At 50.7% G+C, this 25,801-nt stretch overlaps 1 protein-coding gene across 5 annotated transcripts; it reads right to left on the reverse strand.

Annotated features, from left to right (window-relative positions):
- On the reverse strand, positions 1 to 24,637 carry MTMR4 (myotubularin related protein 4). Of its 5 annotated transcripts, none has more exons than XM_029212134.1 (19): positions 24,624 to 24,637; positions 23,417 to 23,455; positions 19,640 to 19,729; positions 19,166 to 19,282; positions 18,560 to 18,642; positions 16,406 to 16,566; positions 16,195 to 16,291; positions 15,879 to 15,992; positions 14,423 to 14,619; positions 14,057 to 14,185; positions 13,431 to 13,542; positions 12,738 to 12,933; positions 12,313 to 12,498; positions 12,052 to 12,222; positions 11,747 to 11,901; positions 5,315 to 6,716; positions 3,555 to 3,665; positions 3,247 to 3,335; positions 2 to 3,029 (listed from the first exon to the last, which is right to left on the reverse strand). In XM_029212134.1, exons 2-19 carry the CDS (start codon positions 23,417 to 23,419, stop codon positions 2,852 to 2,854), a joined length of 3,591 nt encoding a protein of 1,196 aa, XP_029067967.1. In that variant the 5' UTR covers positions 23,420 to 23,455; positions 24,624 to 24,637; the 3' UTR covers positions 2 to 2,851. The 5 variants fall into 5 exon arrangements, with proteins under 5 accessions (XP_029067965.1, XP_029067967.1, XP_029067968.1 ...); XM_029212135.1 differs by lacking the exon at positions 24,624 to 24,637 and adding an exon at positions 23,740 to 24,062; XM_029212132.1 differs by lacking the exons at positions 23,417 to 23,455; positions 24,624 to 24,637 and adding an exon at positions 21,166 to 21,397 and having other exon boundaries at positions 1 to 3,029.
- Positions 24,638 to 25,801: the final 1,164 nt, after the last annotated feature.

Genomic DNA, 25,801 nt, shown 5'->3' on the forward strand with positions numbered 1-25,801 from the left:
GCGGCCGGACGCACCGCGATCGATCCACCCCCTGAGCCCCAGCGGCCTGGCCACGTGCAGTGGCGGGAAGTCGCGCTTTCTCAGCGTCCTAAACCCGCCGGAAGGGCTGGGAACCGCCGCCCGCCAGGTAGTGTTACGTCCTGCAAAGAGATCGGCCCGGTTAACCCCTGTGGAATGCTGAGACCCATATTTCCCTGAGGCCGGCGGAGCTGTGGGACTTTAGAATTAAGCAAGTGAGCAGTGGGGCAGTACAAAATCGGACGTTTCTCGACAGAAAAGGGCACAACTCTATAACCTTAGTCCTAACAGTTGAATTGCTTGTCTCTCCAACTAAAAATGGTGATGGTGGTATAGTATCCTGAGTACACAAATTCACCTTTTAGAGAGTAGCATTTTACATGTTATGAAATATACTCTTTTCAGCCAATATTTTTCCCAAGACCGTTTACCCAAAGTGGAAAGAAAACGGAAGAAGCCTGTGAGGAGGGAAGCAGGAAGCAGGGAGACAGGTACAATCCCGTGTGCCTGATCAACCAGCTGGTGAAATTTTAGATATTAAAGAGAAATAAACCTCACATGAGACTGTAGGATCCATAAGCGTAACTCCCCTATCTGATCAATAACTAAGCTTGTGCTGATACAAAGAGAGGGCCATTTAAAAAATGGAAATGGTTGGGAGGAAGGGGTATAATGTTTCAGTCCTTTCTCATGGTCAAAGAAAAAATGAGTATTAAGTTTTCTTAGAAACTGAAAATGAAGAAAAAGACCCAACAAAGCAGCACTAATATAGAGATTTTATTTAAATCGTATCGAGTTTTTACAGCACATTGCATGTTTGTCACAACGCAACTGCACAGTTTGGATTTTTGGCCACATCATGTCACTTACACCCACAAGAGCTCTGAAAGGAGTATTTGATGAATACATCTGAGCTGAGAGCCCAGAGTCTCTCTCCAAGGCCATGCAGTATGTTCACTGATGGGACAGCCCCTCAAAACAGCCACACAAAGTAGACAGATACAGTCTCCTCAAACGTTGCCAATCGAAGTGCAGTGAAAGTCAAGTTAATTAAAAAGCCACTCACAACTGGCAGTAAATTTTAATGACTGAGAAAATGCTTAGAAGAATTTTATGTATCAAGACAAGGAATAGTTTGTTATTTTTACAATGATCTCAGGAATTTCCCGGACACAAAATCTCCATTATTCAACTCCATTTAAACGAAAAAAGTTCCGCTAGACTGACCTAGATACGCCAAAACTTTTTAGGTTACATCCATGGCAAGTATAAAAGCACAGATGCTTCGCAGTAGGGCTGAAGAAAAGGTCAGGACAAATAACAGTTCTTGTTCTAAATGCAGATCCTAGTTATTTTCGAATGAAAAATTTTTTTCTAGGAAGAAGCATGAACAAGTAGCAGTTAGACGGCTACCATAATTTTAAAACAGGCTAAGCCTAAGGGTAATTTACCTTCCATACACCAACGAATTAAGTAAAATATATAAGGAAATCCTAGTGGTTTCATTATAGGTCAAGGAGACTGTATCTGTCCCAACCACAGTACATGGCTATATCACTGTATCTTTTGGTTAAGTGCCACTGGTACATATTAAGATGGAAAAACAAAAACAAAAACAAAAAAAAACCCTTTGGTCCAAATGGACGCATTTTCTCTCCCAATTTTGGTATCGAGGCTTTATTCTCTTCTGTTTGGGTTCCATTGTTAAGTGCACAGAAATAGACAGCAGCATTTGTACTGAAACCCTCACATACCAAACAGCGTATTCTAGGAGGTAAAAACCAAACACTAGATTCTACCCTCAAGGTGTCAAGTGTTCAGGATAAGAAGCAGTGTGACCCAGAGGAGGCAGCAGCCAAGGGAAAGAGGACACGTGGGAAGAGGGCAATGGAACAACAACCAAAATAAACAGTGTTTTATTTTCATGCCAGGAGAGGATCAAGGTGTAGCTCCTGTGTTAGCACCAGGACAACTAGGAAAAGTCAGGCGCAAAGGGTAGGGCACAATCAGCAAATATTTCACAAGGATAATTTCTGCGTTTCCCTTCTCATTCTTCACAGTGCATACCTCGAGAGCTGCCACTGAGTAACAAAGACTCCTGCCTTCACAGCTCAAAGTAACTGATTTCTGCCAGGACTGAACATCAGCAGAGTCTTCCTCTGCTCCCAAAAAGGTCTCACTCCCTAAAACTGTCCCCCTAAACTGAATATTCACTGATGCTGGCTGATGAGCCAAGTGAAAAATACAGCAAAACCTCCACTTGCTGAACCAGTCTTTAAACCAAACTCCACAGAAAGACAGAGCTAATGCAACTAGAGGGAGTGCCTCTAAGGACTGAGCCTTCATGCACAGACACAGAGCACAGAGGTACAGGGTATAGTTCATTTCAAATAGGATAGGAATTCCTATCTTATATACTATAATCTGCCTTTTTCAAGGTGGAGGAGAGATGGATCTGGTTATCATTTGGAGTTTGGTTATACATATGCCTTTCTGTTGCTGTTTGGGGCACACATCACCAGGCAGTATCTACGAAATCATCATCTTGTGACCCCAGGAGAAAGAAACTGGAGCCACCAACTCAACGTTAAGCTTCCAGACTCTGGGTCTGGATCAGGACCATTACCCCAAGGTAAGGGTCTCACCAGTAGAGGACCTCCTGCCAAATTGGAATTCCTCTGCTCCAGTCTCATGGTACCAAGGAGGATTTCTCAAGACTGTATCTTTGAGCTCTGTGATTTCATGAGCCACACCAAGGAACCTTCAAAACTACACCTGAAGCAGATCCTCCCTTCAAACCTGCTAAAACTGGACAGGTCTTCTCCTCTGGCATTCAACTGGAAGCTGTAGCAATGGGTTTCTTCAGATGTTGGCTCATGAGTTCCCTGGCCCGAGATACTTGGATATGTTCGTAACATGAGTTACAGACGAGAACTGGATCATAGAGTTGTTGATCAGGAATGGGCAACTTCAGGTGGCAGCAGCCAGCACAAAATACATTCCCGCAATTTCTGCCAAAGCACAAAGAGGGGAGAGTTCATCAGAAATGCCGATATACTGGGAACGAATGATACTCTAAAAGGCCTTACATGAGTAAAGAAAAAGTTGGGAGAAAACAAAAATAGTTCCTATTAAGATATCTCCATTTTCAGGTTAATTCAGTTTAGTTCATAACTATGCCCCTCAGTAGGCTTTATGAGCCATACTGAATCATAGGCAACATCTTACCTGCAATGGTGTCTGCGTTTGGCCAACCAGAATTCACAGTCACAATTATAGCAATGTGATGCCATATGGTCTGGAACCCAGCGAGTCACCTAACAGAAGGCAAAAGGAAAAATCCCAGCTCCTTGTCAACAGAGTGGAAAAGCAACACTGCAACAAGGAAAGCATCCCAGAAGAAAATGACAAGGCCTAGGCAGCTACTACTGCCCTACAGAGAGACTCACCTGGGGAAGAACAGGTCAGTCATCTCTGAGAAGTATGAGAACTCACTGGCTTGCAAAAGGACCTGCCACATATTTGCCTGGACATACCTCAGTCTCTTTCTTATCAACAGGTTCCCAGCTTGCTTCTGAAAGGCAGTCTTCACTGTGATCAGAACCAAAATCTTCCGTATCACTGCCATCTGACTCTTTCAAACACGTCTAAAGGAAAAGCAAAGGCATCACCACCATCATCTTCATCATCGCTAACATTCGTTGTTTACTGTACATCAGGCACTGTTTCTAAGTGCATCACATGCGTGAACTTATTTAACTCCTCACAACAATCTTGTGATGTATGCTATTATTTTCCTCATTTTACAAATACGGAAACGAAGCCATAGAGAGAGTTAAGAGCTAATAGGTAGTAAACGTGGGATTTGGACCTAGCGTCTGGCTTCAGACCCATGCTCTTTTTTTTTTTTTTTTTTTTGCGGTACGCGGGCCTATCACTGTTGTGGCCTCTCCCGTTGCGGAGCACAGTCTCCGGACGCGCAGGCTCAGCAGCCATGGCCCACGGGCCCAGCCGCTCCACGGCATGTGGGATCTTCCCAGAGCAGGGCACGAACCCGTGCCCTGCTCAACCACTGCGCCACCTGGGAAGCCCCCAGACCCATGCTCTTAACCAATATGCTCCATCACAGTATGGAAAGAGTATTTCTCCTGTTACATTCTAAATCAGGAGTTCGCAAACTACAGCCCACAGGCCAATTTGGCCCACTGCCTGTTTTTGTAAGTCAAGTTGGAAGACAGCCACGCTCAATTCATTTACACATGGTCATTATGGCTGCTTCTGTGTAAGACAGAAGAGCCTAGTAGCTGCAAAAGAGACTATATGTCTCACAAAGCCTGAAGTGTTTACTGTCTGGCTCTTTACCAAACAAATTTGCTGACTCCTGTTCTAAACCATCACCCTGAATAGTAAGAAGTTGTTAGCCCTGACCATCCCACCAGCAGAGGAGTGGGCAGCAGGCAAGGGGGAATGTCCTAGAGCTGGCTTCTGGAAGCTCCCCGAGGACTGCTGTGCCAGAACCCAGTGAAGCCTGGATAGTCCTCATCATCTCTCACCTGGCTTATTCCAAAACATCCTAACCAGCCTCCGCACCTGGGCTTCATCTGCTCCGCGCGCTGTTGCTAGGGTAGTAGCACTCTTTAGTACTCAATTGGTTTTTTTTTGGCCGTGCCAGTTGGAGTCCCTCTAGGGTAGTACTCTTAAATGCAAATCTGATCATGTGACTCACTAGCCAAAACTTTTATTGCCTTGAGGGTAGAATCCACACAACACAGGCACTCAGGCTGACCTTTCTAATCCCTTTCCACTTCCCAAGGTCACCTCCCGCCACACTACCAACTCCCTCCCTCACAGTCCCAGCACGAGTGTGCACGCATGCACACACGCGTGTGTGAACGCACACACACCCCTTTATTCAAGCCATACCGCTGGAGTACCTATTGCCTCCATGCTTCTGCAAATGGTATTTCTTTTTCACTCTCTACATGGCTAAAAGCGACATTCTTCAGCACTCGGCTCAAGCATTAGCTTCTCAGGAGAGACTTCCCCGAAATTTGACTCCACCCAGGCCCCCAACACCTGATGCTTCCCTCAACACTTAAGAACAGCATTCTAACTGTCTACTTGTCTCTCCCAATAGACTGTGAGCTCCTTGCGAGCAGGGACTATGTCTTTCATCCTACAGCCCAACCCCCTAACTCTGGCACACAGCAAGTACCCAATGAATGGATATGGAATGGGTGAAAGGCTGGACGGATGGACAGAATGAGTGGCTGCGTGGCAGTAGGCGAGTACTTACAAAATCATCCTCGTAGTCCATGGGGGGCTCTGCTGGAGGGGCGCAGCAGTGGCGGATATCCAGCCTCATCTGAAGCTCACGCACCTGTCGACGTAGCTGTTCCACCTCTTGCTTGTACCCCGCTTCAATCTGCCGTAATCTATGCTGGATCACATCCGTGGGAAAGGGGAGTCCATCGTCATCCAGGTAGAGAGGAGGCACTGGAGAAGGGCAGCTTAGGGGAACAGGCTTCGTGCTGGAGACCTGCTTTGGGTGACCAGACAACCACACCTGGTTGTTTTTTCCTCCTGGACCAGTACAGTGTCCATTGGAATGAGTAGAACAGACCGGTGACCTCACCCCTTCTCTCTGAGTCCACTGTCCCCCGAAGCAAGACCCTGTTGCCCGCATCTGCTTACTGCTCGACCTCTTGCTACAACAGCCATAGGAAAGCAGCCGCCGAGGGGTGGTCTCCCCACTCGGGAATGAAGTCACCATCCCTTGGAAGCTGTCCCAGTTGGACCCTAAGAAAGAGAACTCACTGATCTGGCTCTGAGAAATTGGCTTTCGGGCCAATTCCAATGGCACCTTTCCAAAGCGAGGGTTTTCCAATAACTGCCCATTCCTATTATTCCCTCTTTTGCCCATGTCTTCTTCCCCCTGAATCAGATCTGGCACAGAACCGGGCTGTTCCTGGTGGGAGACGCTTGCCACAGACCCTGGAGGGTCTTGGTTGAGACAGTCGGTGCTTGGGTCTGGAGGAATTTGGCAGGCAGCACTCAGCGGGTTGCGAAGGATGCCCGGACCGTGAGTTGCAGCACCTCTGGAGGGCACACCTAGCACAGAGTCTAGCTGGGCCTGCTCGGGGGCACCTGTGAGGGAGTCCTGGGAAGACTCAGGAAAATCACAAATTCCATCACGCTTGTTGGAAACAACTTTAGAGAGTGCTCGGACAGCTGCTTTTTCAGGACAATGTTCAGGTGGCTCCTCTGTGCCATCTAAAGTCCTACCCAGCTCATCCTGGGCAGGAGGGTCTGGAGCTGGTGCCTTAGTCTCTTCTAGGACTTTGAACTCAGGATCAGAGGTGCTGCTCTTCGTTTCCTGGGGCACTGCAGCATTAAGCAGCCTGTAACTTGGAGAAGAGCTTCTGTGACTCTTGAAAGGTTTATTGCTCAAGTAGTCTTTCTGGCTGCCGGGCAGAGACGGAGGAAGAGCCATTTCTCCTACAGTCTGCTGAACACCTCCTAGCCCAGATTCCACGAAGGTTGCCTCTGATCCCTCAGGATTGCCATGCCAGGGCTCCAGGCCTGCTCTGGCCTCCTGACAGCGGTTATTCAGGTTGGGGTCACTGGATGTGCGCGTCAGGGGGCTGCTTGTGTCACAGGCAGAAAGAAGATCATCCATAGATCTCGTTTTAGGTAATCTGGAATGACAACACACCACCTCCAGGTCAGGAACTGAGCTACCTCCCATATACAGGAATTGGGTCATCAAAGCAATCAAAGCCAGAGTTCACAAGAAATAACAACATTTAAGATTACAGATGACCAATGTTCACTGCAAAAAGTCTGCTCTGCAAAGAGTGGAGGACATGAACTCCGGAACCCAGGCTCTGTCCTCAGCTTTCATCAGTCTCACCCCACACAGTCTCCCTGGCAATCTCAACCACTCCCGTGGCTTCAACTGCCTTCTAAGCTGATGCCTTCCCAATCTACCCTTCAGGCCAGGACTACATCTCGGCCTCACACCTAATGTCCAACCGCCTCTATCACACATGGCAAGACAGAAAGAAGGTGGGTTCTGGAGCTTGACGATGCTGGCTCTGACACTGATTAGCTATGTGACTACAAGTAAGCTATTTAACCTCTCAGATACTTGGTTTCTCTCCTCCATAAAATGACAATAAATTACCTTGCAGAGATGCTACGAGGATTCAAAATATAGGCAACCAACCGCAAACTAATTAAGACTACCCTCACAGGACTTCCCCAGTGGCCCAGTGGTTAAGACTCCGCGCTTCCATTGCAGGGGGCCCAAGTTCGATCTCTGGTTGGGGAACTAAGATCCCACCCACATGCCGCAGGGTGCGGCCAAAATAAATAAATAAATACATAAAGGCTACACTCACGACTCCTCATTTTTACAGCTTTCCTTATTATAAATTATCCCTCCATCACAGGAGTAACCAGCACAGCTTTTTACAACCACTTAGTGGCAGCGTGCTCCTGTGAGTCCCAAGTCAGCACGGAAACTTCCCCTAGTGTACAGCACGCAAAGTTCTAGAGGCATTCTGGCACACCAAAGGGGTAACAGACATTTTCAAGAATGACTGCCCTAATTTTTAAAGTTCTAAAGTCCTTGGAGCAACAAAACTTGAGGGAAATTTGCCAGGAAACAGTGGAGACTTCGCTGGACTCCTATTTTCAGATGCCTCAGTCAGCCCAGCCCACACTGAAAAATCCCTCAAAGGTGCAGTTACAACAGAGCTAGCTGATTTTTTTTAAGTGTTTGGTTTTTGAAACTTACTAATACTTCTTTAAAAGTATTCTTGTGTTTGATTTTACTTTCGTGATCAATGTGTGTTTGTGTGGTAACAAATTCCAGGAAGGCAATGACAACAGTTACAATTACAGTCTCTGGAGTCCCACAGCCAGAGCTTGAATCTCACAGCTTGGCAACTTGTTAATTTTTTTCTTTTTTTTTTTTTTTTTTTTTGTTTTACTTTTTATTATGGAAACTTTCAAACATACAAAGGAAGTAGAGAGAAGAGTGTGAAGAAATCCAATGTACTCTTTATCCAGATTCACCAATAGCAACAGCCTGCAGCCCCCCACAGCTGACTCCTATGTGGACCGAAGGTCTAATTAATAATGCTGGTAGAGACAATAATGCCTGAGGAGTTTGGAACCATGAGAGAGCTCATCCAGCTAATGTGGTCAGGGAAGGCTACACAGACAGGGGAGGATCTGAGCTGGGGAGAGAAGAATGGGTTCTTGCACTTTAATGGAAGAAGAGGAAAGAGAGCACGTTTCTGATCTAGGGAAAGGTAGAACCGAAGGTGAGTCAGGTCAGCTGTTAGAGAAACCATTTCCTTTAAAACCCTTATACAACTACTCCTCTAAATCCAACCCTATCTCGAACTGCCTGCAGCATACCTCCTGTGTGCTGTCAAAATATTTCAGTCCCAACCTGCCGGTATCTCCTCCTTCTCCCTGAACTGACACATCTTCTCAACTTTTCAGTGTCTATAGGTGGTACTAATATCCTCCTCCTGGTTTCTAAGCTCAGAGACTTGGGACCTTTTTTTTTTTTTTTTTTGCGGTACGCGGGCCTCTCACTGTTGTGGCCTCTCCCGTTGCGGAGCACAGGCTCGGGACGCGCAGGCTCAGCGGCCATGGCTCACGGGCCCAGCCGCTCCGCGGCACGTGGGATCTTCCCGGACCGGGGCACGAACCCGTGTCCCCTGCATCGGCAGGCGGACTCTCAACCACTGCGCCACCGGGGAAGCCCTGGGACCTGTCTTTGACTGGCCTCTTTACTCTTCACTTCCACCCTTCAATGCTCAGGCAACTCCACAGAGTGCTAATGACTTCTCAACAACGTCTGAATTTAATCCTTTCTCTTTTCCAAGGACTCTTCCTTTCATATCTGAATTACAACAGTGCTGGCTGGTCTCTGTGCCTCCAACTACATTGCTCACTGATTAATTCTTGAAAAATCCCATTGTTACCAGGTCACAATGACTTACTATTGACAACTGAATCAAAATAAACTCCTCAGGGGCTTCTCTGGTGGCGCAGTGGTTAAGAATCCGCCTGCTAATGCACGGGACACAGCTTCGAGCCCTGGTCCAGGAAGATCCCACACGCCACGGAGCAACTAAGCCCGTATGCCACAACTACTGAGCCTGCGCTCTAGAGCCCACGAGCCACAACTACTGAGCCCGTACGCCACAACTACTGAAACCCACGTGCCTAGAGCCCGTGCTCCTCAACAAGAGAAGCCACCGCAACGAGAAGCCCGCACACCACAACAAAGAATAGCCCCCGCTCACCACAACTAGAGAAAGCCCACGCACAGTAACAAAGACCCAATGAAGCCAAAAATAAATAAATAAAATAAATTTATAAAAAAACAAAATTAACTCCTCAGTATAAAAGCCCTCAATGAACTATCCTGTTTATTTCTTTCTATTCCTCAAAATACCTCTTCCCAAACCCTGCCAGCTCCAGAGAGGTGGTTCTTCTTTTTAAAAAAATTAGAAACTCTCTCATGCTTCTAATTCTTTTGGACCCCTCTCCACTAACCTTGTTACCAAGCTCATAACTCCCATTATTCCATTCATTTGTTTGTTCATTTAAGCATTTACTAAATCACCTATTATGTGCCAGGCCCTGAGCCCGGCACTAGGGACACTAAAAAGCCATGGTTCCTGCCTGGTCTTCCACGAAAACCTCTCTGAGTAAACAGTCACCCTATGACCCCTTTCTTACTTCTCATTTCTCTAGTAGCTTTGAACAAGACACATTCTTATTCGCTTAGATGCTAACTTAGAATTGTTCTCTAATTGTCCTATGCCTGATCTTACAGCTTTTTAAAGGTATCTTATAGGATCAATATCTTCTATGTCTTTGGTACAGCCCATAAAACCTAGTACAGTACTAGGCAACTTGTAGGTATTTAAGAGACATTTATTGGTTTGAAAAGTTAGATATTGATTTAAGGCCATGGTTGTTAAATGGGTCACAGAACTTATTAAGAATCTGATAAAAAGTTATGGCCCCTCTCCCTAGAAAAGCAAACTTATGAACCTATACCCAAATTCTGCATAGTTTGTGGAAAGAGAAAAATCACAGAACTCCTGAAGCCTAGCCATAGGCCCCTGACAACGGACACAGCTCCAAAGACCCTAAAACTAGTAACTTGGGGGTTGGGGGTTTTTGTTTTCCTTTATAATATTCAACCAATTATGTAAGTTATATTTTAATTTTAAAAGCCTTCCACCAGTAAACAAAGATCAAAGTTAGAAATGCACATATGCTTTGAACCCAGCATTTTCATTTCTAAGAATTTATCTGGCAGAAACACTAGCACAAAAGCAAAGGTATACATATACGGTAACACTACTGAACTGTATACTTAAAAATGGTTTAGGGGACTTCCCTGGTGGCGCAGTGGTTAAGAATTCACCTGCCAATGCAGGGGACACGGGTTCAATCCCTGGTCCAGGAAGATCCCACATGCTGCAGAGCAACTGAGCCCATGCGAAACAACTACTGAGCCCACGCGCCACAACTACTGAAGCCTGCACACCTAGAGCCCCGTGCTCCACAACAAGAGAAGCCACCGCAATGAGAAGCCCTCACACCGCAACGAAGAGTAGCCCCCGCTCGCCGCAACTAGAGAAAGCCCGCATGCAGCAATGAAGACCCAACACAGCCAAAAATCAAGAAAATTTTTTTAAAAAAATGGTTTTGATGGTAAATATTGTATGTATTTTACAAAAAAAAATTTTTAAGATATACATATAAGGATGTTAACTAAAACACCCCTTATAATGATTAAAAAATGGGATAAACCTAAATGACCAATTGAAAACTGGTTTTATAAATTTTGATGCACCCTAATTTTGGACTACTATGCAGCCGCTAAGAACAACACAGCAGCTTTCTGTGCGCTGTCATGGGTGACATCCTGACACACAGTGGGGAAAACAATTTGCAGAACGGTACGCAAAATATGATTGGTTTTGGATTTAAAAAATGTTTCTACACGAGATTGTGAGAGTGGCTGTATCAGTGTAGAGATCAACATCTGGAAGTGCACGCACCAAAGCGCCAGCTGTGGACACCTGTGGGGACAGGGAACAGGGAGGCAGGACTGCCATTCTCTACTGTTATATTGCTGGGCTCTTTTTAAAAACAAAGAACAGATATTACTCTTATAACTTAACCAATCTCCATGCTACTTCCCCCCAAATATTCAGCCAGAATATAACTTTAATTTTTACGTCTCCCTTTAAATTCTGAGGGAGTAATGTGAAGGCTGTTCTCCTTCTGGGAACCCATTTCTCTGGAAGCTAATGCTGGACATAGCAAAGGTTATTACTAAGATAGCAAGGTTCCCACGCCAGTGAACATCAATCAAGACCATTCCCACAAGTCTTCCTGAAATAGTCCTTTCTGTTCTGTTCTCCTCTCCCCTGGGTCTGTCACAAAGGGTAATAGCAGCTTGGAAAAAAGGTAACCACTCTTATCTTAAGGACGGACCTTGGGAACATACAGAGTGCCCTCCAAGCTAACTGCGAGTCTTGGGCCAAGTTTGGCCTTCAACTGGCTCAAGATGTTGCTTTAAAATATCTCATAAAAGGAAAAGAACAGCATTTAGGCAAGACACAAAGCAGTTGCTGCCTCCCTAGGGGAGAGAGGAGAGAGCAAAAAGCGCTCTTCTTACCTGTCCAGAGAGCGGCCAGAGAACTCCTGGCTCTGAGCCACTGGGGAAAGGTAGAGGTCCATGCTCTCCTCCCCGAGTGTGCATGGAGATGACGCTGGCAAGTAAACAGCTGTCCAGAGGTGCAGCGCCCGGACGTGACACACGGGGTGCAGGACCTAGGGAAGCAGCCCCGTACGTGGGTTCTGTGAGATGTTTCGGGGCCCCCTTCCCTCCTAAGCCTCTGGGCCCGAGTCCTTCCCGCTGACTCGGCCTTTTCTCCCTGTAGGTCCCCAAGACGCACCTACGGGATAAGGGTGCAGACTTACCATTTCTGAGCCTGATGTGTAGAGGAAGTTGTGGAAGTTCTTGTTGCCAGCTCGCAAAAGGGCCCACACAGAGCAGGTCCGCTTGTAGATGTTGCGCTTCTCTCGCTCACAGGGGTTGTTGGCCAGGAACGTGCCGTAGAGACAGGAGTACGTGTGCTGCACCAGCTTTACCTAGACGGCCAAGACAGCTTGCACCAGACCTGGGCTGCCAGCCCCCACCCTGGCCTCAGGCTCACGGACTTACCAGGCTCATGGACTTACCAGGAACGCTTCATTAAACTCAAACAGGCAGGGAAACTGCTTGAGCAACTGGTGAACAGAATCGAGCCACTGGAGGAACACAGGGCACTGCTCGTTCTGGTCCTCTGCATTCTCCTGGTGGCCGCAGCGGTCTCCAAACTTGTGCCCAAAATCCAGCCAGTCAGATTCTACTAACACTTGGAAACCCTGCAACAAAGAGGAGGTTCAAGTGTAGGGCCTCTCTGGGAAGGCTACTGTGCTCCTTCCAGGGATGCCCGAAGCAGGGGGCTGGCAGCTTCAGAGAAGAACACGCCCAAACCTAGAAGAGGACTTAAAGCCACCAGTGTCCTCTATGGAAAGATCCCCCAAACGGATCCAGAGGGCCTAGTACCTTCCCCAAACGCCCCCTTTCCCTCTGCTCTTTCCCACCCAACCCCTCCAAATACCTCCAACGTCCTGTAATACGGGTCCAGTAGTATCTTGGCCAGGGCTACGATCTGCGGCGTCCGATCCCAGCCATCCGAGCAGTGCACCAGCACAGGCCGGCCCTCCCGGTCTACTGTATTAGCCACGAGCACAGCTGCCTTCAGCATCACCGACAGGTGCTGCAGCCATTTGGTGCTCTCCAGAGCCGACAACCAGCTACAAGAGAGCAGAGGTCACATCTGTCACTAAGGGCGCCGAGGCTACAACAGTCTCTCCGCCATCCACGGCCAGCCACACCTTAACAAAGTCCCCAGTGAGAGCTGAAGCTAAGAGGCCCAGCCCATGGCCTTTCTGCCAAGAGGTGTCTAGCAAGAAGGTAGGGAAAATGGGACCTGGGGTGGACAAGACACTCTTTGGATCAACAGAGGAACTTGGGAGCATCACACGCACATCAGAAGCCACTCTCTCTCCTCAGTTCTCTGCGTCCTTGAGGACAACTCATCAAAACAAAAGGAACCCAGTGTCCTGTGGCCGTTCCAAAGCGTTGGCTGAGAAGTGGAAGAAGTGTTCTTGGAACTAGCCCATTGCACCTAGGCCCTCGGGTTTCCTGTGTCTCACACTCCCCAACTCCCCACCAGACCTTCCAAGCACGAGAAGTACTGGGTAAGGGATGAAACTGGAGGGTGGATGGAATCAGAACAGGGAACACCTACTTGCTGGGATCGGGCATCTGGCTACACACAGCACGGAGGTACTGGAAGCTGTTCCGGATGGCATGGATGTTGGCCATTCCCATGAACACGACCTCACAGTTGGGGTAGTACTCTGCACACATAAGAGGAGAGTGGAGCATAAGAGCGTGTTCTGGAAACAGGCATCCAGGACGAGAGCAGTCCAGTGGGCAAAGCTTCCCTGCAGGACAGAGCACTCCAGGACGGGGACTCAATACACTCTGGAAATCTCAATACCCTTTTACCTCCGGATGCTCAAGGGCCATATGCTAATAGTGATGACGATAACATCAATGACAATGCTGCTCGAGGACTACTAGTAATGACGATATATAGTAAATCCTCAACAAACAGTAGCTGCTCTGTGCCAGTAACTTTATATATGTAACCTCTCTATCGTCCAACAACTTTGCAAGGCATGTTTCAGCTGCACTTTACAGATGAGAAAGTCAAACTCAGACAGATGAAGCAATTTAAGCATAGTCCCAGCCATTGAGTGGCAGAGTCCTGATCCCAGGCCAGGTTTGTTTGGCTCTTTCCACCACACAAGCTGTCCCCAAAGCCACCAGAGCACAGGCTGGCTGCAGTCACTGAGGTAACAGCAATACCTTCACATTCACAACCTCCACCCTTGGCCCGGTTGGCCACCGCTGCCGTGTAGGATCGGGCGTCCAGAATCAGCAGCTTCTGGGGGGCAGCTGTGCTCTCCACTCCAGAGCATGCAGTCAGGGAGGAATCTAAACACACACACAGCAGGGAGAGGACCCTGGGTCGGCCATCTGCCCAGGCGCACCCCACCCTGGGGCACTCCCTTTGATGAGACCCCTCACACCCCATCACCTTTTCGTCCCCACCAAAAGACAGGGACCCAGACACCTTGTGTGTTGTCGTCTTCTTCCCACCCTCTCACTTGGAGCCCAGGAGGCCAAGGTGGGAGCCTAGCCCCCAGGGGGCCGACACCACCCACACCTTACCGAAGTCAGCGTCACACGCCTCGCCGGCATCACTACCCCCGGTGCTGGCAGTGCCCCCAGTGGCCCTTGTCCCCGCGTCCAGGGCGCAGGCTTTAGCAATGGACGTGACTAAGTGCTCGTCATCGGCGTTGCGCCAGCCCCACCAGCTGACCTCGGGCTGGCTGCAGCGGGCGATGGCAGCCCCGCTGCGCAGGTGCCTGACAAGACAGAAGAAACCGTCAGGCCCTTGGCGTCCACAGCCCCCAGAGGCCTACTGCTGAGACCCCAGGGGGCCAGGCCAAGATCTCCAGAGCCAACAGGGACCACCAGGTCATCCAGGCTATGGCAATAGCAACCAAAAGCCCTTAACATCTCGAGACGGCTTTACAGTTTACAAAGCACTGTCACACATGTTTCTCAAATGGGCTGTGTATTCCCAAGGTGACCTTGACTCATCAAATCTGCACAGCACCTGCTCCAGGTACAGACACCCAGCAGGAGAACAAGCCTGGGCCCAGAGCGTGAACAACTCCAAACCTCATGGCTACTACCTGCCTCACAAATGTTTTTTGTAAAGAACCAGGCAATAAATTTTCATCTTTGGGAGTCACAGCCAGTCTCTGTCGCACATTCTTCTCTCTGTGTTTTCTTTTTTTAAATAACCTTTTAAAAATGTAAAAACCGGGACTTCCCTGGTGGCGCAGTGGTTAAGAATCCGCCTGTCAATGCAGGGGACACAGGTTCGAGCCCTGGTCTGGGAAGATCCCACATGCCACAGAGCAACTAAGCCCGTGCGCCACAACTACTGAGCCTGCGCTCTAGAGCCCACGAGCCACAACTACTGAAGCCCGCGCACCTAGAGCCCATGCTCTGCAACAAGAGAAGCCACGACAATGAGAAGCCCGTGCACCGCAACGAAGAGTAGCCCCCGCTCGCCACAACTAGAGAAAGCCTGTGCGCAGCAACGAAGACCCAATGCAGCCAAAAATAAATAATTTTTTTAAAAAATGTAAAAACCATTCACAGCTCACAGGCTATACACAGAACAGGATACAGGCTGGATTTGGTTCACAGGCCATGGTTTGCCAACCCCTGTTCTAAAGCAATGTTTCACACACACACACACACACACACACACACACACACACACACACACACGCAGGTCCTAAAAAGAAAGAAAGAAAAAAGAGAGAGAGAGAGAGAGAAAGAAAGGAAGGAAGGGAGGGAGGGAGGGAGGGAGGGAGGGAGGGAGGGAGGGAGGAAGGAAGAAAGGAAGAAAGAAAAATGTGTAAACTCCCCAAAAGCCTCATCCTCAGGAGAAAGAAAACTGAAGCAGTTTTTCTTTTAAAATTATTTCATAGCCACTTCCCGGAAGAGTGTCAATTCCCAGTCAACCACACTGCCGCAGACCTCCACTTCTGACTCTCCTCACTGCACGAAAAGCATCCCCCCACTTCCCCGGCCCCCACCGCCTCACCTATACACAACCACAGGGACCCGCTTCCAGGAGCGGAAGGAAGCCACATTCTGCAGCTCTTTATCTGTGATCCACACGGGAACCAGCAGCTTCTGGGGGTAACTGGGGCACAATCTGAGAAGAGACCAGATGGGGTCATGGAGCTTGATTAAAGACCTGTGATCACAAGATCCCCAGGGATGGCCCTGTGGGCAGAGGGACCAGCAGCCCTCCTCCCCTCACAGAGCCAGGAGCTGTGCCCACCGTGCTTTATCCACACGGGGAGGAAGTCTGGGTCTGGACAGGTGTTCTGGTTCCCCACCCAAGACCCTCTCACTTGTAGTTGCTGTTGATATGCGAGACTCTCCAGACGTTCTGCAGGTCAAAGCCCATCCTCGCAAGCTCGGCCTCCTGCCGACATCGTATGTGCTCTCCTGCAACACAGCCCCCGTGCCTGTCAGCATCCAAGAGCACGGGGTCCAGGGCGGAGGAGGGGTGAGAAGCAAGAGACAAAAAGAAGTCTCCTAAAGAGAGCAGCCTGGCCTCACCTGGCTGACACAGGTGGGTGTGCTGGTCCTCCTCAGTCAGCCCCAGGCACCAGGCATGGTAGGCAAAGGCAAACAGGTCCTCAGGCTTCGCAGGTCTCGCCGTGGCCCGACTTAGCCGCGAGAGCCACTCTTGGCACTGCTTGAAAGTGGAGAAGTGGCACCTGCCAGGCAAGAAGCCACGAAGTGAGGCAAGAGGTGAGTGAACTCTGGGGCCATAAGGGTCAAAGACCCAGCCACAAAAAGGCTGTGGGGAGGGGAGACTGCAAAGCAGGAGGTAAGGCATGGGGACCCTGGGGAGGACCAGGGAGACTGGGCAACACCCAAGGGACATTGTCTTGCTGTGACAATTCTCTTCCCAAGAACTCTTGTCCTTGAGATGTAAGGATCCCCTCTAATGGGGCCCGACCATTTCTTATATCAAATCTGAATGCTATCAAATCTGGCCCTGAATGTCTGCTACCCCTTGTGTCTTCTCCCATGACTCTCCAGCACAAACCTTCTGTTTCAGGGAGGAAGTCCTACCCATGTCATTCCTGTCTCCTTGGTTTTTCACTTCTGCTTAATAATGTCTCCTCTCAGCCTAGCCGTGTCCTACTGATACTCTGAAGAAAGTTGCAGTCCCACCTCTTCCTTGAGGCCTTCCGAGCCTAACCCACTCCACAGACCCCTTCCTCCGTTATTCTTAGTATGCTCGGAGTATTAAACAGTAAGTTTTCCCAGAGCATATTGCCACAGGTTAAGTCTTCCTTTAGCAACTAGACTTTAATCTCCTTGAAGGGAAGGGCAATGCGGATTCCTGTTCTTAATGCCTACAGACCCGAGTACATGGCAGGCTCTAAACTGGGCATCTTTTTTTTTTAAATTAATTTTTATTGGCATATAGTTGATTTACAACATTGTGTTAGTTTCACGTGTACAGAAAAGTGAATCAGTTATACATATACATATATCCACTTCTTTTTTAGATTCTATTCCCATATAGGTCATCACAGAATATTGAGTAGAGTTCCCTATGCTATACAGTAGGTTCTTATTAGTCTGGGCATCCTTTTAATAATCCTTGGAGTGATTCCTCTTTCTCTCATATCCAGTCTGTCAGCAAATCCTATCATCTCTACCTTCAAATATCTGACCACTTCTCACCATTTTGATTGCTACCAACCTGGACCAGCCACCATGATTTCTCACCTGGGTAACTGTAATAGCTTCTTAATTAGTCTCCAGTTTCTGCCCTAGCTTTTGTCCCCAACCTTCTTCCATCTTTTCTCAGTACAGCAGCCAGAGTGATTCTATAACAGACCACGTCACTCCTTTGCTCAAAACCCTCCAGTGGTTTTCTCACTTCCCTCAAAGTAAAAGCCAGTCATTATGACAGCCTGACATAACCCTCTTACCTCTCAGATCTTGTATCCCACTATCCTGACCCACTTGCCCTCCACTCCAGCCACACTAGCCTCCTTGCCATTCTTCCATTGTGCCAGGCTCATACCCACCTCAGGGCCTTTGCATGCACTGTCCCCTGTCTGCCACACTCTTCCCCCAAATACCCACAGGGTCACTTTCTTCAAGTCTTGACTCAAATGTCACCTTTTCAGTGCAGGCTTCTCTGATCACTTTGTTTAAACCTACAACCTTCACCCCCATAGCACTCCGTATCCCCTTTCCCTGCTTTATTTTTTAACTTTACATTACCATGATTTAACATATTTTACTTACTATTTACCACTCCTATCTCCCCACTGGAATATAAGCTCCATGAGGGCAGAAAATTGTGTGTTTGTTCCCTGCTGTATCCCCAGTGCTTAGAACAGTCTGGCATAGAGTAGAGTGCTCGATAAATACATGTTAAATGAATAAATAAATGAACCAACAACAATGTGAGTGCTCTGCACCAGACATCACCCTATGTGCTCTCAGATGCATCTTCTCATTTAATCCTTATGAAAACTCCGTGAGCATTATCCCCATTTCTTTAGGTCAAGACACTGTGGATCAGAAAATTGACCCCCCAACCCAGACAAGGTTTTCACTGTTTCTTCCAAATGGGGAAAGGGAGGCAGTATTTTTCCTTTCTTGCTCCAGAGAAACCCTGCAGCAGAGAGGTCTGGACAAGACTAGGGCCAGAGGACCTGAGCGAGGCTCCGTCGTTCTCACCTCACCACTTTGGAGTCCTTGCAGGCGATGTGCAACTGGAACATATCACGGCTCTCCACGCTGTCAATCATCCGGAGGGGGACCTGGAGGGGAAATGCAGACTGGCGCTCATATCCCCCCACTCCACATCACTCCTCATCCCCGCCCCCACCCAGATGCTGGTGTATCAATAGAAGGAAGGAAACCAACATTTACTGTGGGCCTCCTAGGTGCCTGGTAACGGTGCTGGGTCCTCTACATATGTGACCCCAATTAATAATCACAAGAAACCACAAGGCAGGTGTTTTCACACCATATTATTAAGGAGGAAATTGCACCTCAGCTGGGTGATTGACCAAGGTCACACAGTTGGTAAGTGGCACTCTTCCAACAAAGCCACTGTGCCCCTAGAAGGGCCAGCAACAGAGTGAGGGAAAGAAAGAGAGGGGAAGGGAAAATTAAGTGAGAGAGACAGAAAGATAGACCTGCCATTAGAGGAAGGACAATAAGAAAAAGAAGGGAACCCCAACTCTTTGGAAACATGATCAAGTAGAGCATTGGAGCAATCCCACCTTGAATTTCACAGGGATTCTGGCTTGGGTGTGGGAGAACAAGACAGAAACTCACGTTGATAACAGAATCCTTGAACTTGATATGCAGCCGGTAGTTGGAGATGGCAATGAGGGCATCAGCTGCACGGCCCAGGAACTCCACTCCCTCACCCTGCAGCACTGTGAAGGGCACCTGCCGAGGGGCAGAGGGGCCCTCAGTCCAGAAGTCAGTCACCTCTCCATCCCCTCTCCAACCCCTGATCTGTAGGATCTCCTCTGGAAAAGCTGGGCCAAGGCAGAACAAAAGTTCTCTCCATGGTAAGAGCACCAGACAACAGCTATACAGGAAAGCTGCCTTTCCTTCCCTGGGGCCAAAGTCTCCATAATGCACATACAGACAGGCTCCCCTCCCTCCAGAGACCAAGGAGCAGGAAGCCAGAGCTCCCACACTAGATCCCCTTGGAGATACTTGGGTTGCGGGAGGGAAGGGAGGGTGTTTTTTAACCAGGCAGGGAGCTCTACCCACCCTGGGCCCCCAACTCTTCCTTACCTGCAGATTCTCCTCCTCTTTCACTAGTTCCTTGGGGGGGAACAGATCCTTGGCTTGGATGTACTCCAGGCTGGGGGGCCCCTCCTCACCCTGTGGGGAAGGCCTCAGCCCTAAGTCACCAGGCTCTGCCTGGCCCATTAGGCCTCATTCTGCTCCCCTCCCCTCAATAAACCCACATACACCCAATACACACTTATAAAGGTTCTGGTCACCAGAGAATGGAAGAGAGACCTGGTTTGGTGGGAGGGGTGAAGTGGAGGGGGAACTCAATCCTCTTAAGCCTAAGAGAAGAGTAAGGTCCACAGAGTAACTGGGAATCTGCACTCCTCAAAGAGGGAATCTCCTGTAGAGCCTAATTTCCCAAATGAAGGAGAGAAAATGAAGGAAGAGAAAGGCGAATGTAAGGGTAAGACAGAAGTGGGAATGGGAAGTGCTGCCCTGAGAAACAGGAACCAGGTGTGCGGTTGGTCACAGAGACGGGAGGGGACTTAGGCCCCTGAGGCCACTCCACTGAGGCTTCAATCTGGTGGGTGAAGGAGACAAAGAGGAGTGGGTCATGGGATTCAGTCCCAAGCCTCTAGAGGGCCTTCACGGATGCTTTTAAAAAGAGGATGTGCTTTGGAGCTGAGCTTCTCTTCCAGTTAGGCCCGCACTGCTAACAAGCTCCTGCCACCTGCCAAGCAACCTGCCCTGACTGCTGATCTGAGGGGAACTCCTGAGGAATACCCACAGCAAGCAGAAGTAACTCCTTTCCCAGCCACCAGGGAGGGAGGGGAGAAGAGGGGATCCACGTGCCTGGGAAGAACCAGGGGACCCAGGACAGCCAGGGGAGAGAGAGAGAGGAGGTCTGGCAGATACTGGGCGGGGGGGGGGGGGGGGGGGGGGGAGAGAGGGGGATATCTGGGAGGAGAGGGGGGGGAAGCGGGGAAGGAGCATTAAACCAGGGGGGGGGGGGGGGTGGCCTGGGAATGATGCAGAGGTACGGAGGCCTGCAGAGGCAGAGAGGCAGGGAAGATGGAGAAGAGAGGCTGGCTGGGGGACAGTCAAGGAGAAAAGACAGGCGTGTCAGGTGAGGGATGGAGTGGTGGAAGGGGGAGGGGACTGGAGCCAGGGAGACAGCTCAGACATCCTGTGCTCCCCGACCAGCCCCCTAACATCCCAGAGGGCCTACTAGCCACATCCCACATCCCCAAGCAAGGATGCAGCGGGTGGGCCCAAGATGGAGAGGCGGAGGTAAAGGGATGTACCCCTGCAGGGCGGGGCCTGAAGATCTGCAGTCAAGGGCAGCGGCTTCAGGGCTAAAATGATGGGTCACAGAATTCCAATCCTCGGCCTTCGACAATCCCCGGCACCCGAAGATTAAAGCAAGTCCAAGAAAGAAAAGGGACTATGTCCCTTCCCCTGCCAGGGCCCTTGGTAAGGGGGATGGGCTGAAATTCGGGATCTCAAGGGCCGGCCCTGGGAAGGGCGGCGGGTGCAGCCAGCGTCGGGGTCCCCGGCCCGCCGCAGGCGGGGCCGGCACTTACGAAGCAGCTGAGCATGGAGCAGGAGACGCGGGCGGTCAGGCTCATGGTCGCGGGCGGTCTGGGCCAGCGCACATGTCCCCGGAGCCGCTGCGCTGCCCGCCAGTCTCGGGCGTCCGCCGCATCCCGGCTGCGGGGCCGGCCAGGTGCAGCCGCTGCGGCCAGGAGGCGAGCGCGGGCGGCGGTGCTCGGCGCGCGCCTCTCCCCTCCTCTCCACAATGGAGCGAGCCCAGCTCCGCCCAGGCGAGGGGAGCTCCCCGACCTTGCCGCGCCGGGAAGGCGGGGGCGGGGCGGGTCCCCGGGCCCCTCCCACAGCCCCCTACTCCTCCCTCCCCACCACCCCTCCGCGGCGTGGGAGCGCGTCCTCGGCGGGCTCCTAGGGGCTCCCAGGAGTCTGGGCTGCGGGACTGCCCCGCCCCCCCCACGGCGTGGGAGGGGGCGGCAGGACCGCCTACATCTTTTCATTTCCCATCTTCCCACGTGAGCCACCCCACACCACTGTTTCAGACGTCTGTCCCCACGCCCTCCCCTCCTCTTTGAGTCCCCCCAGTGCCTGCTCGGATTCCCAGGATGAGGCTCACCTCCCTCCACCCGAGGCCCTTTCTAGTTTCTAGGCTTCCTCCTTTCCCTCCAAAACCACCACTCACCATTCCCCAGTCCATCAGTGTCCTCCAGTCCCCTGACCTCACTAATCCCACTCCCTTTTTGCCCCTTAGAATGGACACTGGTCTAGTGCCAGTTTGGTCATTACACACTCCTGAGAGGGAAATTCTCTGGGTTTTTTATTCCAAGGTCCCTGCCCAGCCCTACTTCTTCAGCTCCTCCTCTCCCCTTGTTTCACATCCTGTGTCTTCTGGGTAAGAAAGTCCTTCTTGGAGAAAGAATTTCTTAGGCTGGGAAAGAGAAGTGCGGGAACTATGGACCGCAGAAGCTATGCAAAAACAAAACTCATGGAGGAGGGAGGGAGTTGGGTAGAGGGCCAGAGAATAAGGGGCAGTGATAAGAGGCTCAAAATGTCACCAAGAGTCACAGAAGGAACCGTTTGGAACCCCACACTCCCTGTCCCTGGTAACTTTCAGAAACCAGGGCTTTTGTTTCGGTTTTGGTCTTGGGGGAAGGGAGGAATAGGAGAAAAACCTGACATTTTATTAAGCGCCTACTATGAGCCGGACATGTTTCAAACATTATCTCACTAAAACCATTCAACTCCCAAAGAAATTAGACTTCAGGCTTACAGAGAAAGTATGCAATTCACCTAAAGTACTTAAGTGGTGGTGCTAGAATTCAAAATTAGACCAGGCTGACTTTTCAGTGTATCACAGAAGAGAAAAAGGAAAGGGGCTATCAGTTGGTGGGGGTCAGGACCAGCGGGCTTTCTGAGAAGAGACCAGAACAATACTGCACACCCCACACACCCATGTGTCTGTGGAGGAAAAGAGCGAGTCCTCTCACCAACTGAATGCCTTGACCTGTCCCTAAGCACAGGGGACACGTGAAAGAAATAAAGAGATACAGCCAGAACAAGGACCTGGTCTGGACCCAGGCTTGTAGCTCCCCACTCCCTTCTCATCTCACTGCTTCCTCCCAGCTCTCAGGGGTTAAGGGGTTCCCTGAACTTGGGGTGAAAGAAGGGCAGTTACAGTTAGTGGAAATTTTACGGGATCATTATAACACACACACACACACACACACACACACACATACACATACACACACACACCGCCCCCAGTGATATTCTGGGCACCTTGAGGGTGCTCTCCTGCTATATATTCAGTCAGCTGTTGCCTAAAGTAGTTTAACAGACAGCAGGACCTTGGAGGTAGAGAAGCCCCACAGTTTTAGTGGAGTCGCTCCTGATACAGCACCCACAATATTCAAGGGACCCAGTAGGAAGTACAAGGATCTTGATATAAAGGAGCCCTTGCTTTTCAGACCAGAACAGAGAGCTTCACCCAGGGACCAGGAGAGGCAAGAGAAGGGCCATTATGAAGAGCTAAGGGAGCCAGTGGTAGTGTGGGGAAAGCATGGCATAGCACATACAGAAAAAGATGTCTAGAGGCTTCCCGTCCCCGTGCTGTATGTCGGCTGATGTTTTGTAACCTAAGGAAGCCCTAATTTATCTCCAGGGCAGATGAACCTGCTTAGTTGCTGAACAGAGTAGCCTGGAGCTCAAGGTCCAGGAGGGGCGGGCAGCTTCATGGAGAAAGACACAAGGATTACAGAAAACACAGTGGTCTGAGGAAAGCGTACTCACCATTCTACCGTGGTGAGGGTCCTGGCTACCTGCTTCTCACTGTAGAGCCCGAGAAACATAAGCATAAAGAGCAACATTAACATCACCATAGAATCAACAAATGCCACACATCTACTCCTGAACTTCCCCACAACTCTTATTTGCCTTCCTCGCAGAGCATCCAGCCTCTCCACAAGTCACCATGCTAGACAGAGGCAATGGGAGCTACGTGAGGAGAAGGCAACAAGCGACTCTGCAGGGCATGAAGGCAGCCATCAAGTTCTGGAGCAGGACTCAAGAGTCCTGATTCCCAGTCCCAGAAAGAGAAGTAAAACACTCCAAACCCTGTTCTTTGTGGGAGAGCAAAAGAACTGCCAACTCTGAAGAGAGAGAGGCTGCCCAACCAGGGCTCACTTCTGGCCCTGGTGGGAACGTGAATCCACAAGAGCGCTCTGCCAGCCTCTGAGTCTGGGAGTAGCACCCACCTGACCTGTTTGCTGGGGGCAGAGTCCAGAGCAGAGGACAAGAGGGAGGGGACCACAACCTATGATCAGACGGCAGCAGGGCTGGACATGCCTTGCTGAGTGTACTTGACACCAAGTGGGGTGCTGGTTAGTGGGAGGAGGCCACACAACGGGGACAGAATCAGGCCAGTGCAGGCCTCAGAGTCAGTACCTGTCAAATGGGCCCAATCAACAGAAATGTCAGGATGGGCCTCCTTGGCCCACTTAGGGAACCACTTAGGGAACCAGGCCCAGGTTTCACTGACATTTTTCTTTATGCCTGCTATCCGAGCTCAGGGACAGTCCAGCAGTGCCCCGCAGAAGGCTGTGGGGATAAAAGTCTCCATCTGTGGCCCTACCTGCCTCCGTAATCACAGCCCACCCTCCCCATGGGGGAGCCAGCAAGCTGCAAGCCAGAGGTGCTGCCTCACCGCCCACTGGCAAGCAGCCTCAGGGAAACGGAGAGAGGGAGAGACGAGGACAGGCCTGGGAGGCCCAGGGTTCCCAGACCTAGGTGATCTGGCCACGGGGGGGGGGGGGGGGGGGTCAGGCCGACAGGGGAGCCCAGGTACCCAGGTTCTAGGGGCGGAGCCTAAAGACTCGGAGGCGGAGCCCCGAATGACAGAAGGCGGGGCTCACGAAAGCCGGTGGGGCCGGGGCGGGGCCGGGCAAGACGCGGTCGTTGTGGCTCCAAAACTGGCAGTGCACGGGGCACGGTGACTCACCCAGGTGGCGTCCGCCCGACCCTCCGAGGCCGCGCTCTCACTACTTCCGTCTCCCGCAGCTGCGGAGGCCGCGCAGCTTCGACCCCACCACGGTGCCCCTCTCCCCAGCCAATCCTATCTCTGGCCTGTGCCCACCCTGGCCAATAGCCACACCAAGTCCCGCCCTGCCCCCCACCACGCAGCCGCCGCCCTCACTCTTCACGCCGCTCATTGGTCAAGTTGGGCAGACGCCCTCCCAGCCTTTAGCCTATCGGGTGCCGGAAGACGAGACTGTACCTGGAGGGAGGAGGCGCGGCGCGGGAGAGGAGACGCGACCAATGGGAAATCACAGCGCGTCCCTGCGGTAGCCAATGGGAGAACAGTAAAAGGGGGGCCGCTGGCTAAGGCGCCAGGGGCCGGAAGTGGGGGCGGTCTGTCGCCTACTGGTAGCGCAATTGAAGGCGGGGCCTTGTAGGGACAGAGGCCTTACAGCCACTTCCGGTGACCACCCCGCCCCCGGGTTACTTCTCAAGTAGATCTCCGGTGGCACCTTAGTTTATTCATTTTCCGTTTTGGTTTCGCCGCGGTCATCCGTCCCAAAGCTGGAAGGCAGAGAAAGACCCGGAACGCTAAGAGAGGAGGGAGGGCTGGGCCTGAGGCTCCGTCTGGGTCTTCGACTGGCGCGGGGTGGGGGAGGGTTTCCCTTCTTCCGCACCTTGACGTGTTCCTCCAACCTTCACTTTTCATCCGCGAACCGACCCTGCTCTCCGTGACCTGAATGAACGGTGCCTTCAGTTTTGAGAAGACCTCTCACCTGAGAAATAGGACTGAGACTGCCACGAGCTAGCTGCGACCTTCTGGTCTGTAAAGGGTGTGGGGAATAGGACTCTCCCGACGATCTAGCTCTTCGCTCCTCCCTTCCTCTCTCCCACGGGGAGCCAGAGCAGGCAGCAGGGCGGTGGGTGGCCGCTGGAGGTCGCCGTAGCCCCGAGATACCACCAACCCGACAGAAATGGAGAACAGTTGATTCAGATTCTCAACCGATAGCTTCAGTTCAGGAGTGGGCCTGAATGCCTTAATAGCAGGCCCCAGGGCCATTATGTCCTCACATGTCTCTTTCTTATAGGACACTGGGACTTTTACTACATTTAGTAAATTCCAGGAAAACTGGAACCTTACCTGTGTTCAGTGCTTTAACT

Source organism: Monodon monoceros, unplaced genomic scaffold (genome assembly GCF_005190385.1).
Source record: "Monodon monoceros isolate NGI ecotype Baffin Bay Population unplaced genomic scaffold, NGI_Narwhal_1 Super_Scaffold_9, whole genome shotgun sequence".
NCBI lineage: Eukaryota > Metazoa > Chordata > Mammalia > Artiodactyla > Monodontidae > Monodon > Monodon monoceros.

Bases quoted from the DNA above. Each gene is read 5' to 3' on its own strand.
- MTMR4 (XM_029212131.1), bottom strand. From the start codon at position 19,777: ATGGGCCAGGCAGAGCCTGGTGACTTAGGGCTGAGGCCTTCCCCACAG. The intron at 15,993-16,194 runs GTGAGAGGGTCT...GTCTCTTCTCAG, and splicing joins CATATCAACAGCAACTACAA to ATTGTGCCCCAGTTACCCCC. The intron at 11,902-12,051 runs GTAAGTCTGCAC...CTGCTTCCCTAG, and splicing joins ACACATCAGGCTCAGAAATG to GTCCTGCACCCCGTGTGTCA.